Source organism: Pelodiscus sinensis, chromosome 10 (genome assembly GCF_049634645.1).
Source record: "Pelodiscus sinensis isolate JC-2024 chromosome 10, ASM4963464v1, whole genome shotgun sequence".
Classification (NCBI taxonomy): domain Eukaryota; kingdom Metazoa; phylum Chordata; order Testudines; family Trionychidae; genus Pelodiscus; species Pelodiscus sinensis.
In genome coordinates this window covers 4437057-4459840 of record NC_134720.1, presented here as the reverse complement: position 1 = coordinate 4459840, position 22784 = coordinate 4437057, and the positions used below count along the sequence as shown (strand labels likewise).

The following is a 22784-nucleotide window of genomic DNA, read 5'->3' as shown; positions in this document are numbered from 1 at the left end:
GAAACGCTTCCACTGTTTGAAGTTAACAGCGTGATAGGGAAATATGCCTCCTGTTGATTCTGTTAGACGAGGCACTCCAGCGGTCAGACTTGGCGTCTGTGGCTCCTGCAGACCCTGCTACCACGTAAAAATGGAGAGCGTTCTCTCCATGGTCAGCTCTGGCAAAAAAGACGAGGCCTTCCCCAGTACATTCTCTCCTACCAGTTTCACTGAGCAGGGTGAGCACGGGATAAGCCAGGGATGTCCGGCACCGCCTCTTCACATCCAAAGGCGATTCCAGTCACAAAAACGAAAAAGACAGCACTTTCGTTGCCAAAACCAGGGGAGCCTCAGCACCGAGATGGACGTCAGCACTTGCAGCCCCATCTGCCAAGACACTGGCACAGGTGCCAGCCACACCAGCACCTGCAGCTCCAGAGCCCAGGTGACAATTCAACCCAGCACCAGGGAGGACCAATGCTTTCTCAGCACCGAAAAAAGGCCCTGCAAAGACGAACAGAGATTGGAGCCCAAGCCTGAATTCCGTTTCTTCTACATTCTGCCCAGCATTCACACCTTCTCTACCGGCACCGAGGTCACCGATCCCACACACCCTTCAGGCAGCCAGCAGGCTTCTCTATACTCGCCACATTGAAGATCTCTATCCCTGTTCCCTGTGCACTGCAGAGAGATTCTCGTCGTCATGCAAGGCACCTTTCTCTTTCCCCACCACCTTCATCTAGGGAGTCTGTAATACTCCCTCATTTACCCGTGCTGTCACCACATGCTGAATATTGGGAAGAGCACAGGGGTGCGTACTCTGAAAGATGTTCCTCACGTAGGAGATCACATTACCACTACTGTTATCGCACCCGTACACCTTAGTACTCCAGCTATTATCATCACCAACAGTCATGTTCTAGACAATGGTCCCCTGTGGCTGTAGATCGCCCAGATATCCATTCCTGTTGTCAATCCAAGCCATCATGCCTCACCCATATTTCACAACTATTTGAGACTGTTTTACCACCAGTGGTCCACCATTACATCTGACTGTTGAGTTCTGGAGATTGTCATTTGTTTACACCATCTCCTTCCTTTCTCTGCCTCCAACCACCCCACCTACCCTGTCCCTCTTCAGGGGCCCTTCTCAGGAGAACTTGCTAAAACAAGAGGTCCATCGGAGCTGTAGAGAAGGTACCGGACAAGTTCAAGGGAAAAGGACTCTATTCTCACTATTTCCTCATGCAGAAAAAAAACCAGGAAGGTGGAGACCCATACTCAATCTTAGAAAAATCAATTGTTACCTCCGAAAACAGCGGTTCAAAATGGTAACTCTTGCATCCATCATACCAGTCTTAGACCACAGGGATTGGTTTGCAGCCCTCAATCTTCAAGATGCCTTACTTCTTCATCACCATTCATCCCACCCACAGGTGATTTCTTCACTTCACAGTAGGCAGGGAACATTTTCAGTATTGGGTGCTTCCTTTTGGCCTTTCCCTCCACTCCCAGGCTATTTTCAAAAACCCTTGCAATAGTGGCAGCACACTTGTTTTGATGGGGAATTATAATTTTTCCTTTTCTCGACAACTGCCATATAAAAGTCTGCTCTTCAGCATGACACATGATAGAAGTAACCAGACAAACATACAATTCCCTCAGTCTAATTATCAACAACCAGAAATATATGCTCAAGCTCTCTGACATTGGAGTTTATAGGCGCTTATCTAGACTCCACCACAGTATGGGCCTTCTTACCCATCCAAAGATTCCAAACCATTCAAGACCAGGTTGCCATATTAATCATCAGCCCTATTGTTCAAATACTTATGTGCCTACAACTAATGGGCTATATGGCAGCCAAAACTTACGTAGTCTATCACACATAACTACACTTCCGCTGTCTTCAACATTGGGTAGCATCCGTGTTTGCTCCAACAAAACATCATGTCCACACAACAGTGACTCCTCCAGTTGATATCCACAGATCCCTCAAATGATGGACAGATTCGCACAACATCCTATTAGGCGTCCCCTCAACCTTCAGCCTACGTTACCATGAACGCTTGCCTCATTGGCTTGGGGGCCCACATGAACGGCGTGTCTTTACCAAGCCGATGGTCCTCATGAGAGACAGCTCTCCACATAAATTTTCTGGAGCTCAGAGCAGACTTCAATGCTTGCAAATACTTTTAGAACTTCATTCATGATGCCACTGTCAGAATACTTCCGACAGTATCACCACAATGTACTATATAAATCACCAAGGTTTCGATCCTTTTGTGCAGAGGCACTTCGCCTCTGGAATTGGTGCATTCGCAACAACATCATTTTAATAGCTTCTTATTTACCTGGCTTCAACAATGCTGCTGTGGACTCCCTGAGCAGACATTTTGCATCGGATCATGAGTGGAAACTCCGTGGCAACATACTCCAACATATTTGCACATACTGTGTTTTCTCTCTGATCTCTTTGCCACCTACAAAAATGCCCATATTTTTGCTCCAGACTGGGCATCGGTTACGGATCCTTCAGAGATGACTTTCTTCTCAACTGAGGGGCCCCCTCCTGTATGGATTTCCCCCCATTGTACTTATACCCAGAGTCCTCGAAAAGATAAACACAGACAGAGCCAGAGCGATCCTCATAGTGCCCACTTGGTCCCACCAGCCTTGGTTTCCTTTTCTTCACCAAATGTCTCTATGTCCGCCATATGTCCTTCCCAACCTACAAGACTTGCTGACCCAGAACCGAGACTCCCACCTACACCCTCAGATCCTGCACCTAACCGCCTGGTTCCTAGCTGGTTTGCGCATCCAAAGATCTCTGCTTGGCATAGGTCAAAGAAATCTTGATTCACTGTAGAAGGGACATCACCCGAGCTACTTACCTCTCTAAATGGTGAAGGTTTGCCTCATGGTGTTCTTCTAATCAGGTCGCTCTGTATGCTGCACTTCTTAATCAGATCCTCGACTACGTGCTTTACCTGAAACAGACAGGTCTAGCCATTTTGTCCTTGAAGGTGCGTCGTGTGGCTATCGCTGCCTTCTGGCACTCCATTGACAGCACTTCGGTGTTTGCCCACCCACTTACCAAGCGGTTCCTTTAGGTGTTGGCAAACCTTAACCCTCCTCATAGACTCCCACTCCACCTTTACCACTAAGCCAGAACTTAGTGCTAGATACACTTATTCAAACATCCTTCGAACCTTTGGCTACTACGTTGCTCCAAATGATGATGCTAAAGGTGGTCTTCTCACTTGCTATAACATCTGCCCACAGGGTTGATGAACTTGCAGCCCTCATGGCAGTACCACCATACACCACCTTTAACAGAGATGGTGTGGTATTAAGAGCCCACCCAGCCTTTATCCCTAAAGTGTCTGAGTTGCACATCAACTAATTGTCCTCCCTTCCTTTTACCCTAAGCCACACACCTCACTGCAAGAGGCAGTCTTCCACTCTGTCAACGTTCCTTCTACATTGAGAGGACTCAGGCTTTCTGCAAAACGAAATGTTTGATAGTTTCCCTCGCTGATTGATTCAAAGGTGAAGCACTATCATCCCAATGGGTTGCGAAACTTAGTCTCGTGCATTCCCACTTGCTATTCTGTACGCCATAAACTACTCCCATCCTAGCCAAAGTCTCATTCTACAAAAGCTGTAGTTGCATTCACAGCCTTCCTGTGAGGGATTCCCCTTTGGGACATTTATTGGTCATCCCATGACACTTTCATGAAGCACTACACAATTGTGCACCGGTTGGCTGTGAACACTTCACTAGCCTCAGCAGTACTTTCAACATCAAATAGACCATGACTCCAGAACACACTCTCTGGGTATTTTTGAGTACTGCTACCCAGTAACCTACAGTGGAGAACCCATGGGAACATCACTCGAAGAAGAGGATGAAGCCAACCTTGGAATTGGCAGGCTATACAAAAGGGCATGAATGCCGCGAGGTGCCGACCACACATGTGGAGTCTGGCTGACTAGTGCTGTTCAAAACGCTGATCTGCAGTGCCAAGACAAGCCTGACACCTATAGTGGAGCACCCACAGGGACACACACCTCGAAGAACCATTGTTACTGCGCCAAGGTGAGTAACTTTCTCTTATCCATCAAGTTTAAAAATGACACCAGTCTCAGCATCAACCATATCTGAACTTAAGCACAAAAAGGAAATTTGCAAAAAGTGGAAACTTGGACAAATGACCAGGGAGGGGTTTAAATGTATAGCTCGAGAATGCCGGGGGTTATCAGGAAAGCGAAAGCGCAATTGGAATTGCGACTGGCAAAGGATGTGAAGGATAACAAGAAAGGTTTCTACAGGCATGTTAACAAGAAGAAGGTGATCAGAGAGGATGTGGGGCCCCTACTGGATGAAGGAGATAACCTAGTGACAGATGATTTGGGGAAAGCTGAAGTACTCAATGCTTTCTTTGCCTCTGTATTCACGGACAAGGTCGACTAACGGACTAATGCGCTAAGTGACGCAAGAGGGGATGAAGATGGACAGCCCTTGGTGGGGAAAGAACAGGTTAGGAACTATTTAGAAAAGCTAAACATACACAAATCCATGGGTCCGGACTTAATGCATGCGAGGGTACTGAGGGAGTTGGCAAATGTCATTGACGAGCCTTTGGCCATTATCTTTGAAAAGTCATGGAGATCAGGATTGATCCCGGATGATTGGAAAAAGGCTAATGTAGTGCCTATCTTCAAAAAAGGGAAGAAGGACGATCCAGGGAATTATAGGCCGGTCAGTTTTACCTCGATTCCTGGAAAAATCATGGACGGGATCCTCAAGGAATCTATTTTGAGGCACTTGGAAGAGAGGAAAGTGATTGTGAATCCATGCTGACTATTCCTAAAGGGCAAGTCATGCCTGACCAATCTGATTAGCTTCTGTGATGAGGTAACTGGCTATGTGGCCATGGGGAAGTCAGTGGATGTGATATACCTTGACTTTAGCAAGGCTTTTGATACAGTCTCCCACAATATTCTTACCAGCAAGTTAAGGGAATATGGATTGGATAAATGGATGGTAAGATGGATAGAAAGCTGGCTAGAAAGCCGGGCACAGCAGGTAGTGATCAATGGCTTGATCTCAGGATGGTGGTCGGTTTCTAGCGGAGTGCCCCAAGGTTCGGTTCTAGGACCGGTTTTGTTCAACATCTTTATTAATGACCTGGATGAGGGGATGGATTGCACCCTCAGCAAGTTTGCAGATGACACTAAACTAGGGGGAGAGGTAGATACGCTTGAGGGCAGAGATAGGGTCCAGAGTGACTTAGACAAATTGGAGGATTGGGCCACAAGAAATCTGATGAGGTTCAACAAGGACAAGTGCAGAGTCCTTCACTTTGGACGAAAGAATTACAAGCATCGTTACAGGCTAGGGACCAACCAGCTAAGTAGTAGTTCTGCAGAAAAGGACCTGGGGGTTACAGTGGATGAGAAGCTGGATATGAGTCAACAGTGTGCCCTTGTAACCAAGAAGGCTAATGGCATATTAGGTTGCATTGAGAGGAGCATTGCCAGCAGATCCAGAGATGTCATTATTCCCTTTTATTTGGCTCTGGGAGGCCACATCTGGAGTATTGTGTCCAGTTCTGGGCCTCCCACTTCAAAAAGGACGTGGACGCATTGGAGAGGGTCTAGCGGAGGGCAACCAAAATGATTGGGGGGCTGGAGCACATGATCTATGAGGAGAGGCTGATGGAGTTGGGTCTGTTTAGTCTGCAGAAGCAAAGAGTGAGGGGGGATTTGATAGCAGCCTTCAACTTCATGAAGGGAGCTTCCAAAGAGGATGCAGAGAGACTGTTCTCAGTAGTGACAGATGGCAGAATAAGGAGTGGTCTCAAGTTGTGGTGGGAGAGGTCCAGGTTGGATATTAGGGAGAACTATTTCACTAGGAGAGTGGTGAAGAACTTAAATGGGTTACCTACAGGTATTTGAGTCCATCCCTAAAGGTGTTTAAGTCTCGGCTTGACAAAGCCCTGGCTGGGTAGATTTAGTTGGGATTGGTCCTGCTTAGAGCAGGGGGCTGGACTTGATGACCTTCTGAGGTCTTTTCCAGCTCTATGATTCTATGATATCAACCCCACTGACTTATAAGACAGTATCATACTTGCTTTACCTCTTTGTTAATTCAGAAGCATTTAGCCATGGTAGTTTTGTTAGCAGCCTTTGGCAAGAAGCAATTTGATTCTCCTTTTGAAGAGAGAATCTCCTTGTCAGCTACTTAGCCTGTCCCCAAATGGAGGGGATATAATCATCTTGCTACTTCATCGAGGAAAGGGATTCCACTTAGATTATTTCTTGATACGCAACTCCAAGGAAGGGGTGAGACCTGTTCTAAAGTCCGAGATCTCAACAAGTATACGAGTTTATGTATGGTAACATTAGCTACAGTTCTCTTCATATTAGATTTTAAAAAATGGTTTTCTGGCCTCCATCTTCAGGATGTCTATTTCCAAATGTTTACCATACATATATCATGTCTATTTTCCTACCCCATGGAAAGTTTCTGAGATTTGTAATGACACGTCAGCATTACCAATACACACAGGACTTTCTTGTGGCTTGTTCTCAGATCCATGTATATTTACCAAATGCATACCTGTAATGGCAGCCTATCACATTTTGGGGTGCAACTCAGACCAGTGAGAGGTCATGTCATCATTTGTCCTGTAATCCTGAGTGCCCTAGAATGCACCGATAGTGTAGCTCCCTGTCTGGATGCTTCCAGGCAGCATACAAGCATGCCCTAAGTATGTGTGTTTTAAGCAGCCTTGGTTCAGCATCTCTGACTCCAGCAGCCTGCTTATTACACCACAGCCATGCAATGGTCTCCATCAGCTTTGGTTACTACTAGCCAAGTGACCCTAACACACTCCATTCTGAAATTTCCACAGAAACATCTGCCCTGAGATGTCCAGCCCCTCTACAGGAACTTTTAAGGAAGTAAAAGTTGTTCCATTAAAGACAAACACCAGCCTTTTGTTGCATTAATTGGAGTTAATGGTCGCTTCAATTCCAACACGGCCCTGGATTGGTTTAGATTAATTGTAAGAGGTTTACTGCAAAAAAGAAATAAAATTCTAAATGAGTTGAAGTGCAAGGGAGAAGGTCAGAAATGGTTACCAGCAAATAAAAGTGAAAAATGCTTTTTAATGACTTGAGTCTTAGTTCAATGCAAAATAAAAATCTTTCTTCCAGCAAGGTGGCTGACTACATCCTGGGTTAGGCTTACCCGCACAATACAAAATACTCAGTTCCTTTGTGTGTTTAAGGATGTGTTAGATGCTCTTAAAAAGTAAGATTTTTTTTTTAAAGATATGCTGCTCCAGATATGGTTGTTGGCTTAGCTTGATGCAGCAAAGTCTTGGGCTTTTGTTATGTAGGAGATCTGACTAGATAATCACTGTTGTCCATACTGATCTGAGGTCTGCAGAATGTTTTAAGAAATTGCCAGAAAATAGACACAATTTTCTTCCAGTGCAAATGGAGGAAAAAAGAGTCACAGAGAATATCATTAACTTTCAGATTTGTCGAGGCTACTTTTCGAAAGTGAAGGGACGATCCTAAATCAAGTAAAATTGCTTATTTTTGTGTAGTCCCCATCAAAATATCCACATGACTTGGTGGAAATGTGCAGGTTTTGTTTTCTAAGTGGGATATCTGAGTAAGGTTATAATTAGTAAATATGTGGTAAATCTGGCACTAGAAATCCTGAGCTGGTTAGCCATGTTAGTCTGTAACTTTAAAAAAAAGAGTTGTCCTGTGGCAGGCACCTTAGAGGCTAACAGAGATGTGTATCTATATATAATAGCATGAGCTTCCGTGGACAAAACCCACTTCTTCAGATGAGATGAGCTTGAGTGGACTGAAATACTAGTTTTCGAAGTGTCAAGATTCATAGAATTTATACACTGGAGCATAAGGACTCTTAGAAATCTGTTCAAATTTCTACCCTTAGTTAGTAAAATGTGCAAAATAATTCATAACCTCATTGTTTGAGGAAATTGCAAACTTTGTTAGTAAAGATGTTAGGACATGCTAATTAGGGCTTCAAAACATGCTAATTTAAAAAAGTAACATTGTAAAAATGTAGTGTAGTACATATTAAATTGATCAGAGGCTGATAGATTATAAAATGCAATTGTTAAGGGTGAATCCTTATTGAATGTGTGTGTTTCTAAAGGGATCTCACAAGGATTAGTCACTGTTTCAATGTTGTTTAATATTTTCATCAACAATCAGGAAGAAAATAATAAATGATTCTTGCTAAACATTGCAAACAACAAAAATTGGTCAGGAAATGAATATGAGACAGAGAGGTCACAGTTACAGAGTAATCTGGATAATTTCATAAGCTAGGCACAATCAAACAACATTAATTTCAATAAAATCAAATGCAAGACCTTACGTAGCTGGGAACAAAGAATGCTGGCCATACTTGCAAGGTAAGAAACAATATCCTCAAATAGAGTGACACGGAAATGTCAGGCAGGAGTATAGGAAGATTATTTTGTCCCTGTATGTGGGATTAATAATTTCTCACATCCATACTTTTAAAAGGATGTTGAAAAACTGGAGAGGATTTAGAAAAGGGCCACAAAAGTTATTTGAAGGCTGGAAAACCTCCATAGGATAATAGACTTAAGGATCTCAGTTTATTTTGCTTGTAAAAGAGATAGTTGAGGAGTAACTTGACCATCAGTCTCTTAAGTGCCTATATGGGGAGATGTCTGTAGAGGACTTTCGAATCTTGCAGACAAACATATCAGGATTCAGTGGGTGGATGGTGAAGCTAAATTAATTCTAACTGGAAATATGGTGTGAATTTTACAGTGAATTAAACTAACTACTGAAACAAACCTCAGGTAGTGGGTTCTCCATCACCTGAAGTATTTTAATCAAAGCCTGTCTAAAAGATTTCAAGTTGAACCAGACGTATGAGCTTGAGGACTTAGCTTATGTTCTAAAAGAGGTTAGAGTAAGTGATCATAATGGGCCCTTCTGTCTTTAAAAAGTGATAAACCAATAATTTCAGATAGTGGTGAAATAGATTATTATGGAAAGTTTATATAATAGTACTGTATAGATTGTACCCTAAACTAACATTTAGCCTTATGATAGAATTTTCAGAAGAACTTAAGTCCCATTTTCAACATTAACTTTAAGTCCAGATGTTCAACGATGTTTAGGTGCCTAATTAGATTTTCATAAGCCCTTAGGTACCTAACTCAATGGCTGAAAAACATCTAGGTGCTTTTTTAAAATCTCATTAGGAGCCTTTCTGCTCTGTAGGCCCTAACTACTTTGAAAATAGGACTAAGGCTGCTAACTCACTCAGGTACTCTTGTTGATTATTCACTAGCTTACTGCAATTTATGAATGCATTCCATAAAATCACCAATACAGTTAATCAGATCTACCTTCCTTTTCTTTCTCCTCAGCGATGTCTGACCGACAAGAGAGTGCTCTGATTGAGCTGATGGTGTGTACCATACGACAAGCTGCTGAAGCACATCCACCAGTAGGCAGAGGGACTGGCAAGAGAGTGAGTTTTATTGAATAAATGGCTCAAACCTTTCCACCACTATGAAATGTTTATATGTTACTACTATAGGTATATTATATTACTTTGCCTGTCGGGTTTAATATGTGCATGGCTGTTTGATGTTGGTAGCCTCTAAGATAGAGGAGGTCGGACTAGATGATGTGGTAGTCCCTTCTGGCCTTCTAGTCGATGATACTATATTGCTGTAGTGTAGAATCATGACGACAGATTGTGACACCCGATAAAAAATTGTATGGGACTTTTCTTACCACCTAATTATGTACTGATGTGAATATTTTTAAGAAAAGTAGTGGAAATGATATATCTAAATCTAATCTCATTCTGAAGTAAGTTAGGTAGTTGTAAAACTGTATCTTTAGAAAAATATCTTTCTACAGTTTAGACAAGACATCTCATTTTTTTGGAATGCTTTTGTTGAAAATGACAGATTATAAATTTGTTAAAATATTCATAGAAAAATAATTCCTTATTCTCTGATTGGGAAAAAAAGACAAAATTATTAAATGCTTTTCTTAGGAAAGTATTGTCAGATTTGTTTGCAGCAGTGCAACCAATATGACAAAGACAGGAAACAAAGAGTAGGAATAAACTGTCTGTTTCAGAAAGAGGGAGAGGTAACTAGTGGTGTCACCCAAGGGTCTGTACTGGGACCAATCCTATTCAGCCTGTGTATAAATGATCTGGAAAAAGGGATAAACAGTGAGTTGGCAAAATTTGCAGATGATACTAAACTGCTCAGGATAGTTAAGATTAAATGATTGGGCAATAAAATTTTCATGTAGATAAATGCCAGGTAATGCACATTGGGAAAAAATAATCCCAACTATACATACAAAATGATGGGGACTAATTTAGCTACAACTAACTATTCAAGAGAGATCTTGTAGTCGTCATGGATAGTTATCTGAAAACATCCACTCAATGTGCAGCAACAGTCAAAAAAGCAAGCAAGGTTAGGAATCATTAAAAAGGGATAGAGAATAAGACTGAGAGTATCTTATTGCCTCTATATTAAATCAATGTATCCCACATCTTGACTACTGCATACAGATGTGGTCACCTCATCTCAAAAAAGATATATTAGCGTTGGAAAAGTTTCAGAGAATGGCAACAAAATTGATTAAGGGTTTGGAATGGGTCCCATATGAAGAGAGATTAAAAAGACTTGGACTTTACATCTGAGAAAAGAGGAGACTATGGTGGGATATGATAGAGGTCTATAAAATTACGATTCATGGAAAAAAGTGAATAAGGAGCCCTAACGTTAGTTGTTCCCCTAATGTAAGAGCTAGGGGTCACCAAATGAAATGAATATGTAGCAGGTTTAAAACAAACCAACGGAAGTTTTTCTTCACACAGTGCTCAATCAAGCTGTGTAACTCCTTGCTAGAGGATGTTGTGAAGACCAGGACTTTAACAGGGTTCAAAAAAGAACTAGATAAATTCATGGAGGATATGTCCATCACTGGCTATTAGCCATGATGGATAGAAATAGTGTCCCTAGCCTCTGTCAGAAGCTGGAAATGGATGACAGGAGAGGGCTCACGTGATGATTGCCTGCTCTGTTCACTCTTAGTGGGGCAGCTGGCATTGGTCACTGTTGGAAGGCAGGATACTGGGCTAGATTGACCTTGTGTCTAATCCAATATGGTCGTTCTTATGTTCTGTGATTCATAAATGCTGATTATGTCAATATTCTTCCGCTTCACAAAGTACGATTCCTTTCCTGTATCATCATTGTAGACTGTAATTGAAATAGGTCAAAAACAACAAATGGTCTAGTAGCACTTTATAGACTAACAAAACATGTAGATGGTATCATGAGCTTTCGTGGGCACAGCCCACTTCTTTAGATGACCGGAGTTATGAGTAGGGGATGTGAAAACTCAAAATAAACAAGAGAAGGGAAAAGCGGGGGGGCGGGGGGGAAGAGTTTTCATATCCCCTACTCATAACTCCGGTCATCTGAAGAAGTGTGCTGTGCCCACGAAAGCTCATGATAGCATCTACATATTTTGTTAATCTATAAAGTGCTACCAGACCATTTGTTGTTTTTTCCTGTAACAGACTAACTCGGCTACCCCCTGAAGCTATTGAAATAGGTGTTAGAGTCCTCAAATATTGCATCAGAATTCTAAGGATGATAAGGATTTCCCAAGGTGATTCCCATCAGCCATAATGAAGTTAGAGAGGAATTTTCCTATTTTGCATAGTTTTCCTGTTCAAAATTGGGTTCTTAAAAAAAGAAACTGGTTTTGCCTCTCACAGAATTCATACAAATTGCTCAGTTTGAAAGAAGTATGCAGACTTCCCATTCCCCTAGGAAATCAACTGTGCTCATCATCAGACACCAGTCACAGCCAGTTAACCTTACTTAACTCTGCCTCAGGTTGAAAAGACCAAGCCCATCCCTGAACAATACTCAGTACAGATAACAGGAAAATCAACAGTACAAAAGACTGCTCACCTACCTACGGTACTAAGGAAATCCCATAGCAAGTGCTCAGTAGGAGCTGCAGCAGCACCCAAGCCATCCTCCATATGTTCCTTCTCAGCCCAGTCATTGATGTCTCAAGTTTAGCTACACTAAGGATCTGATAATACCTTCTGAGCCAGAGTCTCCTCTGTTAATGAGTGCTGGGGATTAATCAGTGTCAAAGCTCTCTTCCTCACTGATCCCTCTTGCCCTCATTAACTTTGCAAGCCAAACAACTATGAGTATGTGGATGGGTACTCCAGTCGGTCTCCAGCCTGTAACAATGCTTGGGATTCTCCCGTCCCAAGTACAGGACTCTGCACTTCTCCTTGTTGAACCTCATCAGATTTCTTTTGGCCCAATCCTCTAATCTGTCTAGGTCACTCTGGGGCATCGGCCTCCTCTCTGCCCTTCCACTTTGAGGGTGAGAGGCTTGGAGCTGGGGCAATCCCCAGACATTGAGGGGAGGATGCCCTTCCAACCAGTACCTTTCAGCTGCCTGGTGATTCCCTTTTCTGTGTGGTTTATGAAAAGCAATTCCATTACAAGCACATCCCATTTTCCTGGCACAACCAAACTCTTACCTTGCTTTAATTTATAACAGGAAGCTGTATACCGCATTTGGTGGGCCTAGCTCATACTGTCTTGGACAGACAGACAAGCTCTCTCAGATACATAGTAGATGGACTTACTCTGTCCTTGGTCTTCCCCTTGCTTCTAATTTATTTGTGCAATGTTTTCTTGTTACCCTTTCGTGTCTAGCTAGTTTAATCTTGTTTTTGTGCCTTGGTCTTTTCAATTTTGTCCCTGTCTACTTGTGTTGTTTGTTTATATTCATCCTTTGCAATTTGACCTAATTCCTACTTTTTGTAGGACTCTTTTCTGAGTTTCAGATCATGGAAGATCTCCTGGTTAAGCCAGGATGGTATCTTGTCACACATCCTGTCTTTCCTATGCAGTGGTACAGTTTTCTCTTGTGCTCTTAATAATGAGTCTTTGAAAAATCTCTTGGCCTTTTTTCTCCTTAAAAATGCTTCCCCAAAGATTTTACCTATCAATACCCTGAGTTTGCTGAAGTCAGTTTCTTTAAAATCCATTATCTTTAACCTCTTACTGCTCCTTAGAATCATGAACTCTTATTAATAATTTCATGATGATTTTCACCCAGCCTGCTGTGAAATTTTCAATCAATTCCATGTGGTAGGGGGGAGGCTGTTCTATATTTGACTTTGAAAAAAGGGGGAAACTTACAGATATCAATTTGCTTTTACTCTTCTAGCCCCCCCCAAAAAGGGGGGGGAGGTCAGGAGTTTGGATGTGTGTTTCTCTCTTTTCTTAGAAGTACTGGCAAAATAACTCTCTGAACCAGGTGCAAAAGTTACGTTCTTAAAAATTTAAGATGCTGGGCGCTGTCTGTTGATTTCTCCTATATGATTATTGCAGTCTACTCAGTCCACAAGAATGATGAGTAAAGTCTAACACAGAGATATCAGTTGGATTGTTGATGTGACTGGCTGCTTTCCCATTGACCCGTACTATCTGGTTGCAAGTCTGTCCTACTCCCAGCGTCTATGAGTGCAGTATTGATCATGTGGCCTAGGAGTAGGACGTTTTAGGGCCCAGGACCAGCAACAGCTCAGCTGTTCATAGGGAACTTACTCCTATGTTTTGGGGTGTTTGTAGTAGAAGCTGATACAGGATTCAATTTGGGTCATTATCCATTGTGTAACTCTGCCACTGGCTAGAAGCATAACCCTTTCTAATAGCATGCTTGTTGAATCCCTGCCAGACTTCAACACCAAAGCCAAGCATCTTACTGACTAAGTGCTCCATGACTGAAGGATCTTGGAAGATTGCCAATCTGTAGGCCTGAGTGTAGCAGTTGAGCAGAGTCTCTGCTCTGGGTTTTCTTGCACCCCACTTTCTATGACTTCCTGTGTGACGCTGTGGTCAGTAGAACCAATGCAGTCCTTGGAGGGATAAACAGGAATCACAAGTTGGATAGGAGATTTTACCTGTGGTTTGGCCTTGATGCAACTGATGCTGGAATATGGTGTCCAGATATGGTGCTCACAATTCAAAGGATAGACTCAAGGGGCGCATCTAGACTACATCCCTCTTTTGACAGAGAGATGTAAATTAGACACTTTGAAATGGCAAATGAAGCCGGGATTTGAATTTCCCGTGCTTCATTTGCATATTCATGTCCCAGCATTTTTCCCAAAAAACACTATTTCAAAAGTAAAACAAGAGTCTAGACGTGGTTCTTGCGAAAATAGAAGCCTTTTTTGAAAGATCCTGTAAACCTCGTTTTTCGAAAGAGCACCATGATGCAACTATGTAAATGAAGCACAAGAAATTCAAATCCCAGCTTCATTTGCAATTTCAAAGTGTCTGATTTACATCCCTTTGTCTAATGAGGGATGTAGTCTAGATGTACCTCAGGAGCTCAAGCTATTTATTTTTAAGAAAAGGTTAAGGGGTGACTTGGTGACAGACTATAATACCTACATGGGGAAGAAATATTTAATATGGGCTGTTCGGTCTTGAAGAAAAGATGAAACACAATCCTATGACTGGAAGATGAAGCTAGATAAATTAGACTGGAAATAAACTTGTAAATTTTTGGAGTGAGTGTACTGTAATTACCCATTGTAACAACTTAGCAGGGGTCACGATGGATTCCCCACTGTTAACCATTTTAAAATCAAGTTTGCATGTTTTTTTCTAAGATATATGCTCTAGGAATTATTTTAGAGGTAGTTCTACAACCTGTGTTATATATGAGGTAAGACTGGATGATCATAGTGTTCCCTTTGAGGGCCAAGTATTGGTCCCACTATAGGCAATAGTAAAGTATCCAGTGACCTCAGATATTTGACCCCCAGAATGAGGGATGTATGCAGACAATATAACAATGGAGGAAATGAGATTTTTTTTTCCCTTCAGGTAACTGGAGGTTTCTATTGCTTTCACATTCACATTCTCTTAATCTTTTTTCTCTTCCTTTCTTTTAAAAAAAATACCCACAGGGTCTTTCATTTTAAATTAGCTTCCATTTTGGGGATCTTGATCCTTCACTTTAATATTGCATTAATGAAGTAAGACATTTAATTATTTTATAACACATTTTTCCTCATTTTCACAGGTATTAACTGCAAAAGAAAGGAAAACTCAAATAGATGACAGAAACAAATTGACTGAACATTTCATTATTGCGCTTCCTATGTTACTTTCAAAGGTACAGTTTCCCACTAAATATATTATTTACTTATGTATATAATTTTTTTCTTTCTGTAATATATACATTAATTGTTTTTCAATTTTTTGTTTCAATAATCTCTAGTATTCTGCTGATGCAGAGAAAGTAGCAAACCTTCTGCAAATCCCCCAGTATTTTGACCTGGAAATTTACAGTACAGGCAGAATGGAGAAGGTATGGTACATTATGCTGGCTCTCGGGTGGCTTTCAATTGGCTGATTAGTCATGTTCATATGAAATTGATGCATTTGGAAGAGTATATAGTAATACTTTCCTACTTTGATCTATCTGTTAACATATGTTTTTTGAGTATTATTGTTTATGTAATATTCTATGTAATAGAAACTGACTTTTCTGTCTGATCTACAGCATCTGGATGCCTTGTTAAAACAGATTAAGTTTGTTGTGGAGAAGCATGTAGAGTCAGATGTTCTAGAAGCCTGCAGTAAAACCTATAGCATCCTGTGCAGTGAAGAATATACCATTCAGAATAGAGTTGACATAGCCCATAGCCAGCTGATTGATGAATTTGTGGACCGATTCAACCATTCGGTAGAGGATCTGTTGCAAGAGGTTTGTTCTTCTAAAATTAATCTTGCTTTATCATCTAGATTTGCATCTTTGATCCTTTGTCCATTTTGTAATATCCATTGTCAATATCCTGCATTACCATCAACTGCCTGATGAGTTGTCATGATTTCCTTTCATTCACAGTAACACGTTCAGTTGTAAATTGTGATTAAGGCTACGATTTGGTCACAATAGTCACAGATTCCAGGACTTCATCAGATCTTTCTGACTTTTAGGGCTTCAGGAGGTGGAGGTGGGACTGTGTGCCCTGCATTGCAACTGGTATTGGAACCTGGACCTTATAGCCCCTGCCTGGTGGCTTCCACCGGGGCCTGCTGCTAGGGCCATGCTATACTTCAACCTAGTGCTTCCCTAGTTACAAAAATGTGATGGATCTTAACTGGAGTCAAATGTCATCTGCACAGTCACTTACAAAAAAGTCTTTAAGTAGTATATAAACGGAGGCCATATATCAATATTGGTTAACTGCTTAATGCTAAACAATCTGTTCCATCTCGTATTTAACTGTGATACAGAGTAAGCTTCCCAGACCTGAACAGTAGTTGTGAAAGCCTGAAAGCTTATTTCTCTCACCAATAGAAGTTGGACTTACAAAATATATTACATCACCCATCTTGTGTCTCAGTTCTATCATAAGCTTCAGGGGGGTAGCCGAGTTAGTCTGTAACAGGCAAAACTTTAAAAAACCCAATAGACTAGTAGCGCCATAAAAACTAACTAAACATGTAGATGGTATCATGAGCTTTCATGGGCACAGCCTGCTTCTTCTAACACTCCTATCATCTGAAGAAGTGGGCTGTGCTACTAGTCTGTTGTTGTATTTTAAGTTCTATCATAGTTTATTTTGAAGCCTTGATATGTTCCTACATTTTTAAGTCTATTCTGTAATTTTTTATGAGGATTCTGGGTCCTGCAAATATAACAAGACATCAGAAAGAAAAGCTGTTTTGTGTTCTAATCCAGGAGATGTTTTGATACCCTTTACGAAGAGACTGTTTCTTATGTTTACTGCGTATGGCTCCATTGCCAAAGCAAACAGCAGGGGGGATAGTGGACAATGCTTGGACAAATTAAAATGAGATGACTGAGGACCATTACCTGAATCAGACCTTAGAAGATAAGCATATAGGGCTGATATACCCTTATAAAGTGGCTTCCAAAATAGAATCTTACCAAAATCTATGTTAGGTGCTCTCACTCCAGCTGGTCAAAATCTTTGCCTGCAGCGAAAGAAAGGAACATCTGGGAAGAATTGCTAGAATTAACATGATAGATCATATTCAGAGTTCTTCTGATAGCAGGTAGATGGCTGCCAGCAAGGAACCTAGATTGGTCACGTTGAACATATCTGGAGAAGCTACAACTGTCTGTTTGCTAGCATCTTCTCGTAAACTTTAGCAGCCACATTAGTTATAGAAATAGGTCTACATGATGCATAAGATCTTTTCCCTCTTTAGGAATGGCCATGCCTGCTTGCATGAATCTGGAATCTCGTTCTTTGCACCGTAGCATTAAACAACTTAGTGAAATAGGTATCAGCACTTACCTTAGAATACTACAATATTCCCTAGCAGTCCAGTCAGGATCTGGAGCTTTATTGGATTTTAAATTCTTCATTTAATCTTCAACTTCTCCTGCAGCAATTTGCTTATCAAGAGCTTCCATGTCTTCCTCTGAGCACAAAGTTAGTTTCACTCTTCTCAGATACCTATTTATAAATTCAGGATTTGGATGTTAAGTGTACAAAATATGGGAAAAGTTAACATTAGCTTAAGGGATCTGATGAATACCAGTTACTAAATCTACTTTTTTTCTCCCCGTCTTTGAGTTTTTCCACATGTCCATTCTTTTCCTGGTGTTCATGTGCCTCAGGACAGAATTACAGTATATTTTCATTAGCAGTGATTAATAAGGTTACATATGCACCCTGCATTGCCGCTCAACGGCTACCCTCAAGAGCAAATTCAGTCTCTGTGACCATAGCGTGAGTGATAGCTGGATGTCTATAATAGACATAGTGTTCTTCAGAGTAGGTAATTATCCCATATGACTATCTACATTTGTTATATGGAAACATTTGTCTATAGATTATGTTCCACGTTAGTGTTCTGTTCCAATAATATTAGATTACCTCTTATCTTTAAAGCATTCAGAGCTTTAATTTTCATAAATCAAAGTCCATTTGGAAGCAATAGCTGTATTTTGTCCTCCTGTAGAGGGAAATACAATTTTCTCTCATCTGTTGTGAATAGACTTATGAAATGGCTTGTCCATGTCTTTTCTCCTGTTAGAAAAATTGTCCCAACATGGGATTTCAATTTAGTGCTTTCTTCACATATGAACCCTCCTCTTCTTTCAACTATTATTAGATTGTCCAGTTTATCCACTATCAATGAAAGTCATTTCTGGTGGTAGTTATATCTGCTCATAGAATAAGTAGATTAGAAGCCATAATGATAAATCCTTGATATGCTTTTACATATGGATAGTGTAACCAGGGGACTGCATCCATCTTTTATTCCTAAAGTACTATGAGATTTTCATATCTCTTCATTCATCAGCTTTTTTCCACCTGCTGAATCATCTATAAATTATATATTTTAGATATGAAAAAGTCGATGTTCTAACTCTTAGCATAAAACATCCAGACTTTTTGTTGCTTATGATAATACATGAAAAGAGATGGTTGTTCCTCACAGACGTTTACAAAATGGGTATTGGATGGTTTTAAAACTGCTTGATATTGGTTAGTCCTCCACCAAATATCTAAATTCATTCCACCGGAGCACAAGCTGAATCAATAGTGTTGATAGTTGGGTTCCAGTATTGGAAGTATGTAAACCAGCTGTCTTGCTTTGAGTGCGTGCATTTGGGAAACATTTTTATTTAGTCACCACTTCAAAATCTGATGCCAGTTTTGAAAGAACTATTTTAAAATCTCTTTTCACATAACTACAAGCTTCCCACTCCTTAAAGATGACTAATCACCATATAAGTATAATCTACGTGCAGAATAACTCAAAAAAGAAAGAATGCTTACTTATCTGATAGTAACTGAGATTCTTCAAGTGGGTCTCATAACCTGCTTTCTGTCCCCACAGCTCAGTATTATGAATTCTGGAAAGTGAAGGAATTGAGTGGCAGTTAGAGTTGTTGTGCCTTTTGTCCCCCTTGAGGAGGTGGGGCTTGAGGGAATTCAGGGCACATACACAATCTCTACTGGACACTGACGTAATGGAATTTAAAAAGTAGAGCTGCAACAAAAACCCCCTTATTGACTAATCGATTAACTTACTAACCACTATTTAACATCCCTAGTGTTGACTCTGTTCTTATAGCTCCAACTCTCAGACTATAATTTGAATACAGTTTAATCCTCTGCACACGAGTTTTGAAAGACATACTTTTTTTGTATTTATGAATCTTTGATAATATCCCTTTATTTCCAGGGAGAAGAAGCTGATGATGATGATATATACAATGTCCTTTCCACTTTGAAGAGATTAACTTCTTTTCATAAGTATGTGTTTTTACTTGGATCAGCAATGTCAAGTGATGTATAATGTTAGACTATAAAAGAGGATACTCAGAATTAGGAAAGAAGAGGAAAATGTGCTGAAATACAAAAAGCATAGGCTGGGTGCCAGGAAACACATGGCAACTGGAGGGCTTGATTCAGCATTGCACTTGTGTATACATCCAATTTGAAATCAGTGCCTTATAAGTAAGGCTGCGAGTTTGTCAGATCCAGGACTTCTGTGACTTCTGCAGTGGCTAGTGGGAGGGGCTTCAGGGCTGGGGTTTGGGAGGGGCACTGGAGGGGGTGAGGGCTCTGGGTGGTGCTTCAGCATGAATTGGGGGCAAAGGGAGTCCAACTTCACAGGTATGTTTTTAGAAAATGAAACACTGAAAGGGGGGGGAAGGTACAGTTGGAGAAAAGCTGTGCAATTCTTCCTCACCTGGTGTATGCAAGAATAATTAAGGCGGAGTGAGAATTCCCATTCAAGATGTAGTTAAACCTAAATACTAAAGGGTGTTCTATGTTCTGGCTATGGTTTTAGTCTCCTCAATTAAGTGCCTAGTCATACCTGCTCAAGGAGTATTTCTGCCTGATAGGAGAATAAATTTAACCCTCAGATCAAATATGCACTAGCCCTGAAAGGATTGGCTGCTGTCTCTTGTTGTGAAGTCTGTGCTCAACAAGGAGGCCATATGAGCCTGCACAAAAAAGCTACTTTAAAATTGGTTTTCCTAGAAGTGTTTTGAGGACTGATGTTTCACCTGACAAATGAAAATTCATATTCAGGTCTTACAAATATGCATCCTGGGGGCAACAGTGGCTCCACTTGAAGAAAATAGTCACGGTGCAAGAGTGAAGAATCTAGAGCCTGGGGATGCAGCCCCTGGATTGCCTGGATCCGGCCCCTGGTGCTCAGGGCTCCCCCCACCTCCAGCATTGGGATGCCTGTGCTGGCGCTCAATTTTCCACCGTCCCCCTGGGAGGCAGGAGTATACAAAATCTACTAGCTTGAGCCCCCGTAGGCTCTGTTATGCAAAGGGAATGTGGGGCATGTCTTTCTACTTCTTAGTTGAGGGCCATGTCAGTGAGGGGTTCTAGGGTTTTTTGGAAGGGGTCAGAGTTTTTTGGGTCACCCCCCCCCCCCCCCCATTCTAATGTCTTTCCAAATATTTTGTTGGTGGACTCATAGGAGAGAATCACAAAACAATCAGTGACATCTTTAGATAAGGGAAGAAGCCTCTCCCTCCTTCCAGTGAGAGAATCTTAGAACTATCTTATCTCCTCAAGTATTCTCTTTGTAGCCACTGCTCTTCTAGGTTACAGATTAGAAGGAAACCATTACTATCTTTCCTGAGGCTTGGAAGATATAGACTGGACTCTCAAAAACTGTCCAACTCCAAAAACTTCTCTTAATTTTGAGTTTTCCATGTTTTGGGAGATTCTTCCCTCCCCTGCCCCTCCCCCCGCCCATTGAAGTCTTTCATGTACATCTGTCATCTGTGAGTGAACCACATCAAAGAGGGGTATTTGAGGTAATCAAATGAAGGATGCAATAGTCCATCTTCCCAGAAATTGGAACAGTAATATGAGTTCAGTGGAGAGAGAGATTTTAGAAAGGAAACACTATTCTCAATAGCATGCAGCCCCTAGATCTCCGGTCTCTCAACAAATCCATAAGGCAGTGGTGCACCACCTTTTTTGATCTGCGACCAGCTAGATACTGACATAGTGTGAACAAATCACCCTATTACATTCTCTTTGTTAAGCAAAATAGATTGAACTGCTTACGTATTTCATTAGAAGGTATGTTTCTAATCCTTTAAACTTTCTTGTGGTTCTTCTCGGAACCCTCTTCTTGATCAACATCCTTCTTGAGTTGTGGGTACCAAACATAGACAGTGTGGTCACACTAATGCCAAGTATAGAAGTAAAATAAACCTCTTTACTTCTACACGAGAGTCTTCTGTTTTTGCATCCCAGATGTGCATTTGTTCTTTTGGACATAGCATCACACCTGGCGCTCATGTTCAGCTGATTATCTTCTACAATCCCCAAATCTTTTCCAGTTTACTGCTTCCCAGAATAGTGTTCCCAATTGGGTATGTGTACTCTGCATTCTTTGTGCCTAGATGTATACATTTATTTTGGGTTTTATTGAAACACATTGTTTGCTTGTGCCCAGGTTGCCAAATGATGCAGATGTCTGTAAATCAATGATGTAGCCTCTTCATTATTTACCACTCTCCCAATTTCTGTATCACTGCAAACTTTTGAGGAGGCTTGAAAGTCTACCCCTCCTCACTTTGCATTGAGATCCTCTCCCTGATGATAGAAGGGTGTTACAGAAGAGGGTGCCCCAGTGACCCCCCTCAAGTGCGTTTTTAGTTCTACATACGTACATTGAATCTTCACACCTAAGGGGTGGTTTGCTGCTTTCTGCATCCTAGTGTAAAGACTGTCAGACATGGAGAGAACTAAGAGGGAAAATTCTGATCTATGGAATTTCATTCTGGTACTCTCCATGTCAGAGTCTGATCCACACTCAGACGAGGTTTTTTTTTATGACTGTTGTTCACTTGTTGGCTACGTCTAGACTGGCATGATTTTCCTCAAATACTTTTAACAGAAAAGTTTTCCATTAAAAGCATTTGCGGAAAAGAGCATCTAGATTGGCACGGACACTTTTCCGCAGTAGCACTTTTTGCAGAAAAGCATCCGTGCCAGTCTAGACGCGGTTTTGTGCAAGAAAGCCCCGATTGCCATTTTCGCCTTCAGGGCTTTTTTGTGCAAAACAATACCTCGTTGTCTACACTGGCCCTCTTGCGAAAAAGCATTTTGCGCAAGAGGGCTTTTGCCCGAACAGGAGCAGCATAGCATTTCCGCAAGAAACACTGATTTCAGACAGTAGGAAGTCAGTGTTCTTGCGGAAATTCAAGCGGCCAGTGTAGACAGCTGGCAAGTTTTTCCGCAAAAGCAGCCGCTTTTGTGGAAAAACTTGCCAGTCTAGACGCAGCCATTAAGTAGTTTGGAATAGAAGTGGGATTTCCTTGATGAGCACCCAAAATGTCATGTCAAACTCTACTTCAAATAGAAAGCTGAATAACACTTTTATACTTTTGTACAGTTAGTTCTTTTTCCAGCTCTGGGGTTTATTGTTCTGGAGGATTCTTTTTGAGGGGCAGGCTTAAGCCCAGGCACAGAACAAAGATCTGGGCTGCCTCCATTTGCCATGAAGTAAGAGAATACCCTCTGTGGAGACTCTCTGCCACTGAGGGTCTTTAAAATAAAAATTTGGAAATAAGACAGCATTTTTATTTTCTCCTTCCCTAGAGAAATAAACTGGTTTAGCATGACTGCATTT

General features: G+C 41.3%; 1 protein-coding gene across 2 annotated transcripts in view; it reads left to right on the top strand.

The window, feature by feature from the left end:
- Positions 1–22784, top strand: part of STAG1 (STAG1 cohesin complex component) — a 301849-nt gene that overhangs the window by 214218 nt on the left and 64847 nt on the right. For both annotated transcript variants that reach the window (XM_075937371.1, XM_075937372.1), the window contains exons 17-21: positions 9450–9553; positions 15199–15291; positions 15397–15486; positions 15682–15885; positions 19353–19423. In XM_075937371.1, the coding sequence (XP_075793486.1) occupies positions 9450–9553; positions 15199–15291; positions 15397–15486; positions 15682–15885; positions 19353–19423 (562 nt within the window). The remainder of the gene's footprint in view (positions 1–9449; positions 9554–15198; positions 15292–15396; positions 15487–15681; positions 15886–19352; positions 19424–22784) is intronic.